Source organism: Orycteropus afer, unplaced genomic scaffold (genome assembly GCF_000298275.1).
Source record: "Orycteropus afer afer isolate SDZICR_OR568_19922 unplaced genomic scaffold, OryAfe1.0 scaffold00385, whole genome shotgun sequence".
Taxonomy (NCBI): domain Eukaryota; kingdom Metazoa; phylum Chordata; class Mammalia; order Tubulidentata; family Orycteropodidae; genus Orycteropus; species Orycteropus afer.
The window spans coordinates 56,163-68,983 of record NW_006921972.1 but is presented as its reverse complement, the minus strand read 5'-3'; the positions used below and the strand labels follow the sequence as shown (position 1 = coordinate 68,983).

The 12,821-nt window shown below is 50.4% G+C and overlaps 1 protein-coding gene across 1 annotated transcript in view; it reads right to left on the bottom strand.

Moving 5' to 3' along the window:
- The window catches only part of PARD6G (par-6 family cell polarity regulator gamma), a 64,071-nt gene that overhangs the window by 842 nt on the left and 50,408 nt on the right, over positions 1–12,821 (bottom strand). The window contains exon 3 of the mRNA XM_007953303.1: positions 2,225–2,288. Coding sequence (XP_007951494.1) covers positions 2,225–2,288 — 64 coding nt within the window. The remainder of the gene's footprint in view (positions 1–2,224; positions 2,289–12,821) is intronic.

Genomic DNA, 12,821 nt, shown 5'->3' with positions numbered 1-12,821 from the left:
AGCTGCAGCCGTCGGCCTCCTCTGCAAGAGCAAAGACAGCCGTTAGAGGCGCGGCGCCGCGGGCCCAGGCCGGCAGCGATGGGGCGGGAAGGGAAGCCAGCCCTGTGGGCCCGGCAGCTCGGCTGCGTAGCCGCAGGCGCCCGAAGGAGCGCAGAGAGGGGACCTGCACGCATTGCCTTCCTCGTGACTCCAGTCACGAACGCTGTGGCGTCGGACTGCTGACCCATTTTGCTCAAATAGCCCACTACCCACGTTGTGTGATGGGATTCTGTGTAAGCCCATGGGTGTGACTTCGTAGCTGTGTCGCATGGGCCCAGTGCGGCTATGGGGCTTCGCTGGGCAGGGGTGCCTGCTCGCCAGAACTTCGAGTGGGCACAGCAACCAAACACAACGACGAGAACTGTTAGATGCCACCCAGTGACTCAGTGACCCCTAACACAGTGTAACTGCCCCACAGGATTGTCTAGGCCGTCATCTCCGTACGAGCAGATCAGCAGGTCTTTCTCCTGCAGTGGGGAGAACCACCTTTTCTTTTTTAAATTTTTATTGTGCTTTGGGTGAAAGTGTACAGAGCAAATTCACTTTCTACAGCAGCTCACAGCATGACTTTGACTTCTATTTCCCACAATGCAAAAGCTCCCCTCCCACTTCCTCCCCATAGTTACCTGTTCCCTGTGGCCTTCCTTCCATGCACCCCAGCCCCCTGAGCTGTCTCCCTGTGCATACACAGCCCTTCTATTCTCCCATGATTGACCTCTCCGAGGAGTGTCTACATGAGGTAAATGTTCACCTCCTATGCCTGTCTTTTGTTTGGCTGGAAGCCACAGGAGTGGGTTCAATTCCAGACCTGAAGGGCAGCTAGGGGCCGTAGTCTCAGGCGTTCCACCAGGCTCTATCAGACCAGCAAACCTGGTCCTTTTTTTTTTTTTTTTTTCAAATTTATGATTTTGAGTTTTTTTCCACATTGTTCTCCCTCTCTATCCAGGATCTCCTACAAAGATCCCCCTCTGAGTGGTTGACAGTGGTAGCCAGGCACCATCTGGTTCTGGTCTCACAGTCGTGTAGGTTGAGGAGCAGAAGCTTCTAAGCAGACTCAGTGAGAAGGGACTCCAATCCTGGCAGGAAGCTGGACTCAAGTGTTTCCTGAGATTTTACCCAACAGATTTCTTGAAACTGATTTCCCCACTTTTTTTTTTTTTTTTTTGTAAGATAGAATTCTCTTCTAGGTTAGTCACAAAGGAGAGTCCTCTTCTCCTTACTTCTGGGCCTCCTGTATCTGTCAGCACCGTGAATTGTCAAGTGTTTGCTAACTAGTGATGGAGCTGCGAGGTGTTTCTCAGTGCACACTGTGGTGTCTGCTGGTGGTAGCTGCTTGCTGTTGGGCTGATTTGTCTCATGGCAACCCCGTGTGTTACAGCGTAGAACTGGTCCATAGAATCTTCTTGCCTGTCATCTTAGCAACAGCAGATGGCCAGGCCTTTTCTTCTGTGGCACCAACGGGTGGGGTCAAACTGCCAACCGTAGGTTTAGGGGTGTCATCTGAAGCAGGCACTGGATTGGTTCAGTGAGGAGAACCCAGATACCCAGGTTGGGGACGGGATACCTAGGGCCCATACCCCAGTGAGCTGTGAGGGAAGGTGTGAAGACAGACATCCTCGTTCCCAAAGTGGAAATAGCGTGCCTGTCCTCCAGGGTGCCTGTTGGGAGACACATCCCCCCACTCCCTGTCTCTTTCTTGAGGACCTGGGGTCAGATGAGGTCCTTTATGTGTCCTCCTGCCTGGGTTCACTGGAAAAACAGCTTGGGAGATTTTCCCCAACCCCTCAGAGTTACCTTTGCCTTAGTATTCTGGAGGAACAACTTGGGTGGGGAGCCTCCCAGTGGTTTCCTACTGGAGGGATTGGTTACCCAGGGGATTTTTCCAGGATGATTAACACTTCCTGGGTAGGTTTGATACTTTTGCATGGTAATTAAGACCTGAGTTGACTGACAAGTCATGGGTAGTTGAGGATTGGTTGAATTCTGGTCTGGTGAGGGAGGCCCTGCCTTGTAATGATTGGGGATCTATAAATGACCAAAATGCAAAGTCCTGAGAGAGAGATGCTGGCTAAAAACTGGGCTCACAGGGAAACAACCACTTGGGAGCTGGGTGATCTGGGAACTGCTCCTCTGACTGGGAGCTGGGCTAGGTAGCAGGAGAGAGGCTGACAGCAGGTAGCCTGACCACAGGCCCAGCAGCACAGAGCTGTTGGCAGGAGAGCTGAGTGGGCTGGTACCTTGGCTCTGAGCTAGGCCGGGGGGGAGAGGCCCGTGGTAGGGAGCCTGATGGCAAGGAGCCTGACGGCAAGGAGCCCTGCCCGGCAGAGACAGCAGCTGCCCGGCAGAGCACTGCTGCTCAGCAAAGAAGCCGCTTTTGCTGACGGGAGGCCTGTGTGCTCTGATGCTCATCCTGAGTGATTCCTGCTGTTTCCAAGTGGGTCCTGATCTCAGGTTGTAGCCTGTTCCTGCCCTGGTAAAACCACATAACTGAGTATGGGCTGTTTCTGTGTGACTGTAGTGATGAATTATCAAATCCTGCAGGGAAATAGAAAGTGCCATTGGTGGGGGGTGGGCACTGGTGTCAGAAGTTAAGGAGAAGTGGGAAGCAGAGGTACACCTGACCTTTGCCTCACAGAGACCAGCTTTGTGCTGATCCTGATTCTTATCCCTCATGGACTCAGATGATTGCTTAGGATCATGCAGGACAGGATGTGACGCAGTCAGAGCACAGCCTGGGGTGTGACGTGGAGAACTCACCACCCTCCACCTCCTCTGAACTGTCAATCAGCCAAAAGTCTGCAACCATCAAAAACATGCTCAAAAGCCCCATTCCTAAGATTCCAACACTAATTCCCAAGATAGCATTTTACAATAACAAAAACTTACAGCTTCTTTTTAAGGCAGTATTTTTGAGTTTACATTTTCCACAAAGAAAACAACCACTTGTGTTTTTAGGCAAAAGCCCACCTACTCTCTCTCCATATTCTGTTCATATTTTCACTGAATTTGAATGATATTTTCTTCTCCCACTTCTGTTTCAACAGGGTGAGAAAAGTCTGTCTCTGTAGTTGTGATGATTGCATGTTTTCACACTAAAGATGATTCTAAGAAATGCTTTCTTACAAAGTGTTCCCCGATGTTACATGAATATTAGCACATCTGTTCCTGAAGTGGCTTGATGCCCTTCCACCCTCTGACGAAGCCTTGTCACCTAAGAGTTGAGCTGTGAATTCACAGAACCTGCCTCTCATGGTTTCCATGCAGTTGTCCTTGACAGAACAGCCATCTAACTGGATTTGAGCAAAGGGAGGAAGACGTGACGGTAGCGAGGGCAGCTGTCTCCTGCATGAGGGGTGTCGTTATGATGGAAGCTGAGAGGATGAGGAGCCCAGAGGGCACACACAGACCAGACGCTGTCCCAAAGTGGCAAGGTGATGACTGCCACTTGGGGGGAAAGGACCTTTCTCATTTTCTTTCAGCCATCCCAGTGAGGACCAGGTGAGCACCAAAGGCTCCATCTCCCAGTGCAGCCTCCTGTCTCAGGTGGAGTGCCAGCTCCCCTGTGGCCATATGGAGTGACTGATGAATCACGGAGGTCTCCGGGCTAGCGCCTGCCCGCCCACTGACTGAGACAGCTGCCTCTTGGCAGGGAAGGCAGCTGGTTGGCACCAGCTCAAAGCCACGGGAAACACCTTGGTGCCCTCGCCATCCGGGGGCCACACCCACTGTGTCAGGCAGCTAAAACCTGGGACAGTTTCAGACCATGCTGTCCTGGGACCTGCTGCCTCTCCTGCCATGTGGTGCTGCGTGGACAAACTCTTTCTAAGCAGCCTGGGAGCTCAGCCATTCAGGATGCTGTGATGAGGCCTGTGGGGAGGGTGGGGTGTCCTGTGGCCAGGGCCACCACTGTGGAAGCAACTGGAAGCAGTTAGTGAATTCATACTAGCTAATACTGATCCTCTGGGAAGGTAGTTTACCATAGTCATCAAGATGGTGAGAAGTGACATAGGTGTCCAAGAATCCCTCCCTAAAAGCTTAACATTCTTATTCTAACTGCAGATGATTTCGCTCTTTGCAGGTAGCTGTGACTGGAACATTCTGTCAAAAAGGTGGGTGATGCAGACGGTTCACATACTCTACAATAACCAAAAGGTTAGGGGTTCAAGCCTATCTGGAGGTGCTTTGGAAGAAAAGCCTAGTGAACTACTTCTGAAAGATTAGCAATTGAAAACCCTCAGGGGCACATGAGGTCACATAAGTCAGAATCAACTCGATGGCAGCGGGTGGTGGAGACAACAGGATCAGTATGACAAAAATAAAAACTGCTTAAGGCAGTGATCTAATTCACTTAAAATTCTAGGTGTCACAGACATGCACTGACTTAGAAGCACACCACCTAACACTGCAGTCCTTGTGTTCTTATCCCCCAAAATTGACCAGGTCAGATTCCTAACTATCTAGTCCAGTGTGGACACTGCCATCATCAGTACTCAGTGCCCAAGACAGTGGCGGCATGGGGGCAAGAAACAGAAAAGGTGCTCTCCAGTTAACACGTCCTCCAGTTCCCTGGAGGTGCTCTCTGCAACACCAGTGGGGCCCTTTCAAAATGGCAGAGGTAAGTCCTTCCTTACTAGCAACTACTTTAAATGTAAATGGATTGAACTCTTCAATTAAAAGTTAGATTGGCAGAATGGACAAGAAAACATCCAACTGTAAACTGTGCACAAGAGATCCACTAGATCTAGAGATTGGTAGGTGGAAGATGAAAGGATGGAAAAAAAAATACTCCAGGTGAATAGTCAAAAGAGCAGGGGTGGCTGTATTAGGATCAGATAAAATGCAGTTCTCAAAATGTAAAACAGACAAAGAAGGATATTATGTAATGAATGACCAATTCATCAAGATGTGAAAATTATAAATGCACGTAACAATATAGCCCCAAACCATATAAAGCACATATGCACAGAACTGTAGGGAAACGGTTCTACAGTAATAGAATGTTCAATACAACACTTTAAATAATGCATAGAACATCTGGAAAGAACAATGTGGAAACAATCTGAACAACACTATAGAGAAAATAGACCTAACACATGTATGGAACACTCACCCAACAACAGCAGAATACACATTCTTGTCCAGTGTACATGGATCATTCTCCAGGAGAGACAATATGATAAGTCACAAAACAAGGGGCAATACATTTAAATAGGTTGAAATCACATAAAGCATCTTCTACAAACACAATAATAGAAAACCAGAAGTAAGTCACAGAATTAAATTTGGGAACTTCACCCATCTGTGGAAATTCAGCAACATACTACTAGATAACCAATGGGTTAACGAAGCAATCAGAAGGGAAATTAGAAAATACTTGGAGAGGACTGAAAACAAAAAACACAACATACCAAAATTTATGGGACATAGTAAAGTAGTACTTAGAAGGAAATATATAGCTATAAAACATGAATATTGAAAAATAAGAGAGATCCAAACTGCACACTTTGAGGAACTATAGAAAGAATCAACGAAGTCCAAAGATAGCAGAAGAAAGAAGATTATAGCAGAGATGAGATACCAACACTGTCCAAGCAATCTCCAGATTCAAAGCAATCCCTGTCAAAATCCCAACTGCCTTCTTTACAGAAATGGAAAAGCCAATCCTCAAATTTATATGGAACTGCAAGAAGCCCTCAAGGGCCAAAACAATCATGGAAAAGAAGAACAAAGTAGGAAGATCCACACGTCTCAATTTCAAAACATACTGTAAAGCTGCAGCAATCAGAACACTAAGGTACTGGTATAAGGATAAACATACAGACTTCTAGAGGAAAACTGAGAGTTCAGAAATAAACCCATACATCTATGGCCAACTGATTTCTGAAAACGGTATCATACCAAGTCCATTCACTGGTAAAGAACAGTCTCTTCAACAAATGGTGTTGGGACATCTAGGTTAACTACATGCAAAAAAGTGACGTTTGACCCACACCTTAAATACTTCTACATGAATGTTCACTTCAGCACTATTCACAATAGCCAAGAAGTAAACAACCCTGGAGTCCATCAGCAGATAATGGACACACACAGTGTGGCACATCCACACGATGGAATATTATTCAGCCGCAAAGAGAAAGGAAGTCCTGCCAAAACACTGCATGACCCCTGAAAACATTATGCTGAGTGAAATACATTAGACACAAAAGGACAAAAGTTGTGTCATCCCACTTACACGAAATTCCTGGAATAGGTGAACGCACAGAGCCCAAAGCAGCTGAAGGGCCATCAGAGGCTCGGGCCGGGGAGAATGGGGGTTACTCTTGAAGGGGTGCTTGAGTTTCTGTTTGGGGTGAGGAAAAACTTGTAGAAAATAGATCGTGGTAGTACAGTAGTGAATATAATTAATGTCATTGAATTGTACATTTGAAAGCAGTTAAAACTGCAAAGGTTTTCGTTATATATGTTTTACCACAATAAACAACCTTGGAAGGAGAATTGCTGTAAACATATCTGAATGCGTCTTCAGCATCCAAAAGTTTTAAGTATGTTAACTTGTAAACAGACATACTTCCAAGCATAGTACTCTTTTGGACAGTTTACTAGAAGGGTGATATTAAGTGTAAAAAATCACTTAGAAATTTCATTAAAACATTTTAAATCCAGAATACCAGTAAAAATTTGTAAATAAATAAATAAACAACAAAAAAACCACTTGCAAAACAATCCCAGAGTTCATAAAAATTCACCACCAGCACAACAAAAACAAAAAACCCCAACCTTCTCACTATGTACCTTAAAGCATAAAACGCTCAAAATGGCTGTGTTGTGCACACACTGAAAAACTCCCTTCCAATGAAGAAACGTTTTCTTGGATGGTTGAAGCATAACAGCTAGCTCTTCAGCCACTGTAGCTTCTCTCACGGACACCCCGCTCAGCACAGGCAGGTCAGTCATCAGCAGCCCAGTATCTTTCACACAGGGGACCGTGTCGGGGATCTGAGGCTGGCTGCTGCTCACGCCGCCCACAGCTCTTGCCCACACTAGTGACCAAACAAAAACTTCTCCTACAGGGGCCTGTATCTGGTATGGGCGGCAGAAATTCCAGTGGGCGCCACGTGCTTGGAGTATGTGGGGCACCGCCTTCCAGCCCCCAAGGGTGATGGCAGTGTAGTCTTCGGAGGGGAATCCGCTGGCCGTGGCAGTGCCAGGAAACTGAAAATCCCAGTATCAGTGTTTCAATATATGCAGCTGGTGCAGCTGGAAAAGCATGTCCCCTTTTTAGTAACTGTGACTGTCGTTGGAAATCAGGAGGGGAACAGGCCGCCACCCTCCTCCTGCCTGAATCAGTCACCCCCTACACAGCATGCAGCCCCTAGACCCTCTGTCCCCTCCCACACTGCAGACCCCACTTAGAACCCTCCCTCAGCCCTCAGCCTAGACACCCACAGTCCCCTCAAGGCCAAGGCCCCCCAGCCTTGCTCTCCAGGGCTGCTCCTCCTTCCCCCAACACCTCCACCTCATCCTTAGGAGAAGGGCTGGCACTTGGCGCTCTGATTGCAGGACCAGACAAGGACCTCGGGGACCTCAGCTTGTCGTTGAGCCCAGCCACACTCAGTGCCTGGTTACCGCACAGTAGGCGCTCACACGGGATGAATGAATGGGACCAAGCTGGTTCTGACCTCAGCGAGGCTTCCTGGGGTCCTTGTGAGCAGAGGCTCGGAGCATCCTCTGTGCCAGTAGCAGATCGGGGGTCACTTCATCTAAGCGTTCCAGACATTGGGTTAGATTCTCCACAGGGTTGAGAAGCTCTAAGAGAGGAACCGAGACCCAGCACGGCCCCCAGGCCACTCCAGACAGACAGTGTGCCGTGGTGGTCCGGGCCGCTGGAGGGGCTCCAGTGCTGGGCACTTCAGGGACTCAGTGGCCCATCTCGCTTCCATTGCCCACGTGTCCCAGACCTGCTGCCAGCCTGGCTAAGGCATCTCTTCTTTTTCTAATTTTATTGTGCTTTGGGTGAAAGTTTACACAGCAAATTCATTTTTCACATACACTCTGCTCATGACATTGACTACAGTTTCCCACAATGCAGCAGCTCCCCTCCTACTTCCTCCCCAGAGTTACCTCTTCCGTGTGTCCTTCCCTCCATGCACTCCTGCCCCCTGAGCTGTCTCCCTGTGCATACACAGCCCTTCTATTCTCCCATGATTGATTTCTCCAAGGAGTGTATCTACCTAATGTAAATGTTCAGCTTATATGCCTGTCTTTTGTTTGGCTGGAAGCCATAAGAGTGGGTTCAATTCCAGACCTGAAGGCCAGCTAGGGGCCATAGGGCAGCTAGGGGCCATAGCCTGTGGTTCCCCCAGGCTCTGTCAGTCAGACCAGCAAACCCAGTTCCTTTTTTTTTTTTTCTTTTTTTTAAGATTTTGAGTTTTGTTCCACATTGTTCTCCCTCTCTATCCAGGATCTCCTAAGAGATCCCCCTCCGAGTGGTTGACAGTGGTCACCGGGCACCATCTGGTTCTTCTGGTCTCATAGTCGTATAGGCTGAGGATCACATGGTGTACCAGTCACTTGGACTAATTGTTTCCATGTGTCTTTCGTTTTCTTCATTCTTCTTTGCTCTGGACAAAGAGAGACCCATCACTGCATCTAGATGGCTGCTTGCAAGCTTTTAAGATCCCAGGCGCTGCTTGCCCGAGTAGGATGTGGAACAACCTTTTTGTGTAGTGTGTTGTGTAAGGCATTTCTTCTGAAGACTGTCCTTCCAGACCCCACAGCCCACTGAGCAGCCCCTCCTGCCCCTCGAGACAGTCTTCCCAAGTCCCTCTTTTCTTTTCCTTCCTTGACACCTGTTACTTTTCACTGACAGCCTGGCTTTCCCTCACTGAATTGTTTCATCCACCCAGGCCTAAGCTCTCGCCTCAGTAGAAAGTGTGTAAAGTTAACGACCCCCAGCAAAGTTGCCCTCACTCTGTCCGTCCTTGTCCTTCCTCCACCCCCTGCACCAGTGGCCATGAGTCCTCAGATGGCAGGTGCCTGGCAGGGAGCTTGCCTAAGTGCCATGCTCAGGGCCTGGGCCCTGCCAACAGCAGGGGAGGGGGGCCCCTCTTCGTCACTCAGCCTGAGCAGAGTCTCCTAGAACATTCCAGAAACACTCTTCCTTCTGAGCAAATCTGGACCCCAGAAGACACCGAGCCAATCCCTGTCTCCAGTGTTTAGGAGACAATCTGGGTTGCTTGTTCATGTTTCACTGGGGACAGTCAGAAGGAACCCAGGGGCTAAGGACAGGTCACGTTTGAGGGCTGAGCCCAGCCCTGATGTTGTGCTCACCTTCCCTCCAGAGTCAGCCCCACCCTCCTGGGATGCCCCCATCTGCCCTGCCCTCTCAGAGGCCCCCAGCACCGCCTGCTCAGCCCTCGGCCCACCCTCCTGGGATGCCCCCACCTGCCCTGCCCTCTCAGAGGCCCCCAGCACCACCTGCTCAGCCCTCGGCCCAGCCTGGCAGCATCACTCCCATGGCTCTGGCCCCGTGGCAGTACCAAGCTTGGGCACATGACCACAGCCCAGCCTCACCCACCTTGCGCTGGTGGGCACCCCTCTCGCCAGCCCTCCAGTTTGCACTTGGTGCCTTGGGAGCTGCGACCCAACCAGGAGCCAGTGCCCCTGATCAGCACTGGCAGCCCACCATTGACCAGCACCCCCCCTGCCACTGTCTAGGGTCTGGTTGAGGTGCAGATAACACAAAGCCTACTTGATGGGGGTGGGGAGGAAGCTGTCAGCCTGGGGTGCCCTGCTTGCCCTATCCTGCCCAGACACAGGGTACTTGGGTCCCTCCATGCCTGCCATGCCTGCCAGTCCCCATGATGCCAGCTGAGTGGTCTGCATGCCTGTTCGCTCTGGGTTAGCCACATGGCTCATTTGGGGAAGCTCTTGAGGGCTCCAGGCCACTATCCCCACTCTGTCATCAGCTGCCCTCCCGGAATAAGGTGGCGGCCAGGGCCTTGGACCTCACCTTCTTCGTCCCAGGAGCTCTACCCTTCTCTCTCCTGTCAGCACCACCCTTTGCCCTGCCTCCAAAATCCATTCTGACTGTGGCTCACCATGGCCCTCTGCCCATCCTCGTTCTAAACCAGCCTCTATGTAAAACCAAAAAAACGAAGCCCACTGCCTTCCACTGAATTTTGACTCCTGCTGACCCCATTGGGTTTCTAAGACTGTAAATCTTTAGGGAAATAGATTGCCTCATCTTCCTCCCTCAGAGCAGTTGGTGGGTTTGAACTGTTGACCTTCTGCTTAGTAGCCAAATGTGTTAGCCACTATGCTACCAGAGAACCTTAGCCTCTATGTAAAGTGAGAAATGGCATCTTTCCCTCTCAAGGATCATGGGGAGGACTAGATAGCGAATTTCACAACATCCTGAAGAGACATTGTGAGAGCTTCCTAACCAGCCAAATGGTGTCCGGACCAGAAGAGGGACCATGTAAGCCAGGTGCTTGTTCACCAAGCCATCTGGGAGAATCCCTGGGCCAAACAGTGGGGTCAGTGGGTGGTGGGCAAGCAAAGCAAAATGGCTGTTGGCCTAATGCTCCAAAAAAACAAAAGGAGGAAGGAGGGGAGGAAGGAGCAGGAAGGAGGGAAGAGGAGGGAAAGGCAGCAAGACAGACAGGAAAGCCAGAAGCAGTCACATAGAGGACTTGAACGCCATCTGTCACGAAGCCGAGTTCAAACACCTCTTCAGATCCCAGCTTGTGCAGAACTAGTTAAGACCAAATACCTCCCCTCCCACAATTAAAGAAACATGCAGACACAGCCACAAAATACTGCAGAACAACTACATCACTGGTTAAAAAACAAGTCCCAACATAATTTTATTCTTAAAGACTGGAACCATCCAGGTTTTTTGGGTCTGACCACCCCCCACCCCAACCCACATGGAGAACAAAAATTCATCACATTTTATAAAGAAGGAATCCAAAGACTCGCTGGAAGTTTTATCCTTCTTGCTGTACTTGAGTCTGGAACCCTTAAGATCTGATTCCTTCCTGCTTTTCCAGCCCAGATGTGCTCAAAACACTGGTTAGGGTTGTAACATCTTTATGTTATAGTACCCCCCACACACCAGTCACAGTGCCTCCTCATCACCGTACCCCCTGTGTCACACAGCTCCCATTACATGGCTCCTCCCACGTCACAGTGCCCTTTAGGCCACTGTGACCTCAGTTACAGTGCAGTGCCTGGCGTGCAGGCACGTGTGTGACCTCCTCTCTCTGCTGACACTAACAGGCAGGATGCTCCAGGTTTGACCCGTGCCAGGCTCTTCTTGTCGTGACAAAAACCTGGAGCCCTGAGGCACTCAAGAAGTACCATGGCCTTCTGACTACCCCATGGCCGCAGGCCCCATCAGGTGGGCTGATGGCAGAGGGCACAGGTCAGGTGCAAGAAGCCTGTCCCTGCACCTTGACTGGTCCCAGACCAGGGTTACCGCCCGCGGGCGCTCCCAAGCTGGGGCACACAGCCACAGGCGGGCCACGGCCTCAGGCCTGAGGCACAGGTCCCCCTTGGCCTCTCCTGTCTCCTTTCTGGGAAGGGGTTGGCCCAGGGTGGCGAGGGGTGCCTCGTGGCATGGATTGCACATGGCATGCAGGGTGGTCAGCTGAGGCCTCCACCTGCTCTCACAACACCAGCCTCAGCCCCCCCACTATCTGTGACAGGGACATGCAACACATGTTCTGGGAAACTTACAATTATCCTCACCAGGGAGAGACCTGGGACCTCACATACCCCACCTACAGCGGGAGCCCAGCAAGCCCTTGGAGAGGCAGAAACACTGGAGCTACAGACTCCTGGGAGACCAGCTCTTTTCTGGGTCAGTGAACGGGAGTCCTGCTGTCCATGTGAACATGAGATTGCCCGCTCAGGCCTGGGCATGAGACTTCTGAGGAACTCGGCCATCACCAGCAAGACACATCTGCTGCCAACTCACCTACCTCCCACCTTTTCCAATTCTTGGGTGACAAAGACAGTTGGCTGAGGGTCTTCCAGGTGCTGGATATATGGAGGGAATGCATGTAAAAATCCCTAAGAAATGTAGGGCATTGATCCACTGCCAGAAAACAGTGAGGGGGCTGGAAAGGGGCAGGGGTCTCTGAGTGGAGGGGTTTTGGGAAAAAGGCAAGATGGACCCTTCAGAAAGATGGGGGCACCAGGCCCTGAGCCTTCAAAGACTTTGAGGAATCAGGGTGGGTCTGGGATTTCTGCACAAACTGCTCATAGGCAGGCCAGGGAGCTGCTGGAAAGGTCCAGACTCAGACGCAGGGCAAGAGAGAGCAGGGCACACACTGAGGGGGTGCACACCAGGGCCTGGGGGGGCATCACCTGGGAAACTTTAACACGCAAACCACGAGCTGAGTGCAGGTCTCCCAGCCTGCTCCCTCAGAACGCACCACTCAACAATCAGCCCTCGAATGACGTGGGCAGTCACCAAGAACAACTTGTCCCCATTATGACTTCTTCCTGATGTGGGAGGGCACTCCCTTGGGGCCAGTCTGTGCCTCGGTCAGGCTTGACCCCACAGCCTTTGAGCACTGTGTCTGCCCCACCTCGCATCCAGGGTTATACCCTCCAGAGTGACACTTCAGGAGGCTGTGACCGAACCCTGCCCTAGAAGGCCTGCCTGGGAGTGAGTGAAAAGAGAACCCTTAGATCCGAGCTTTTTGGTAAATTTTAGCATTAAAAGTGTTTGTTCTTTCACAGTTAGTTGTAATAACTTACCTGCCACCATC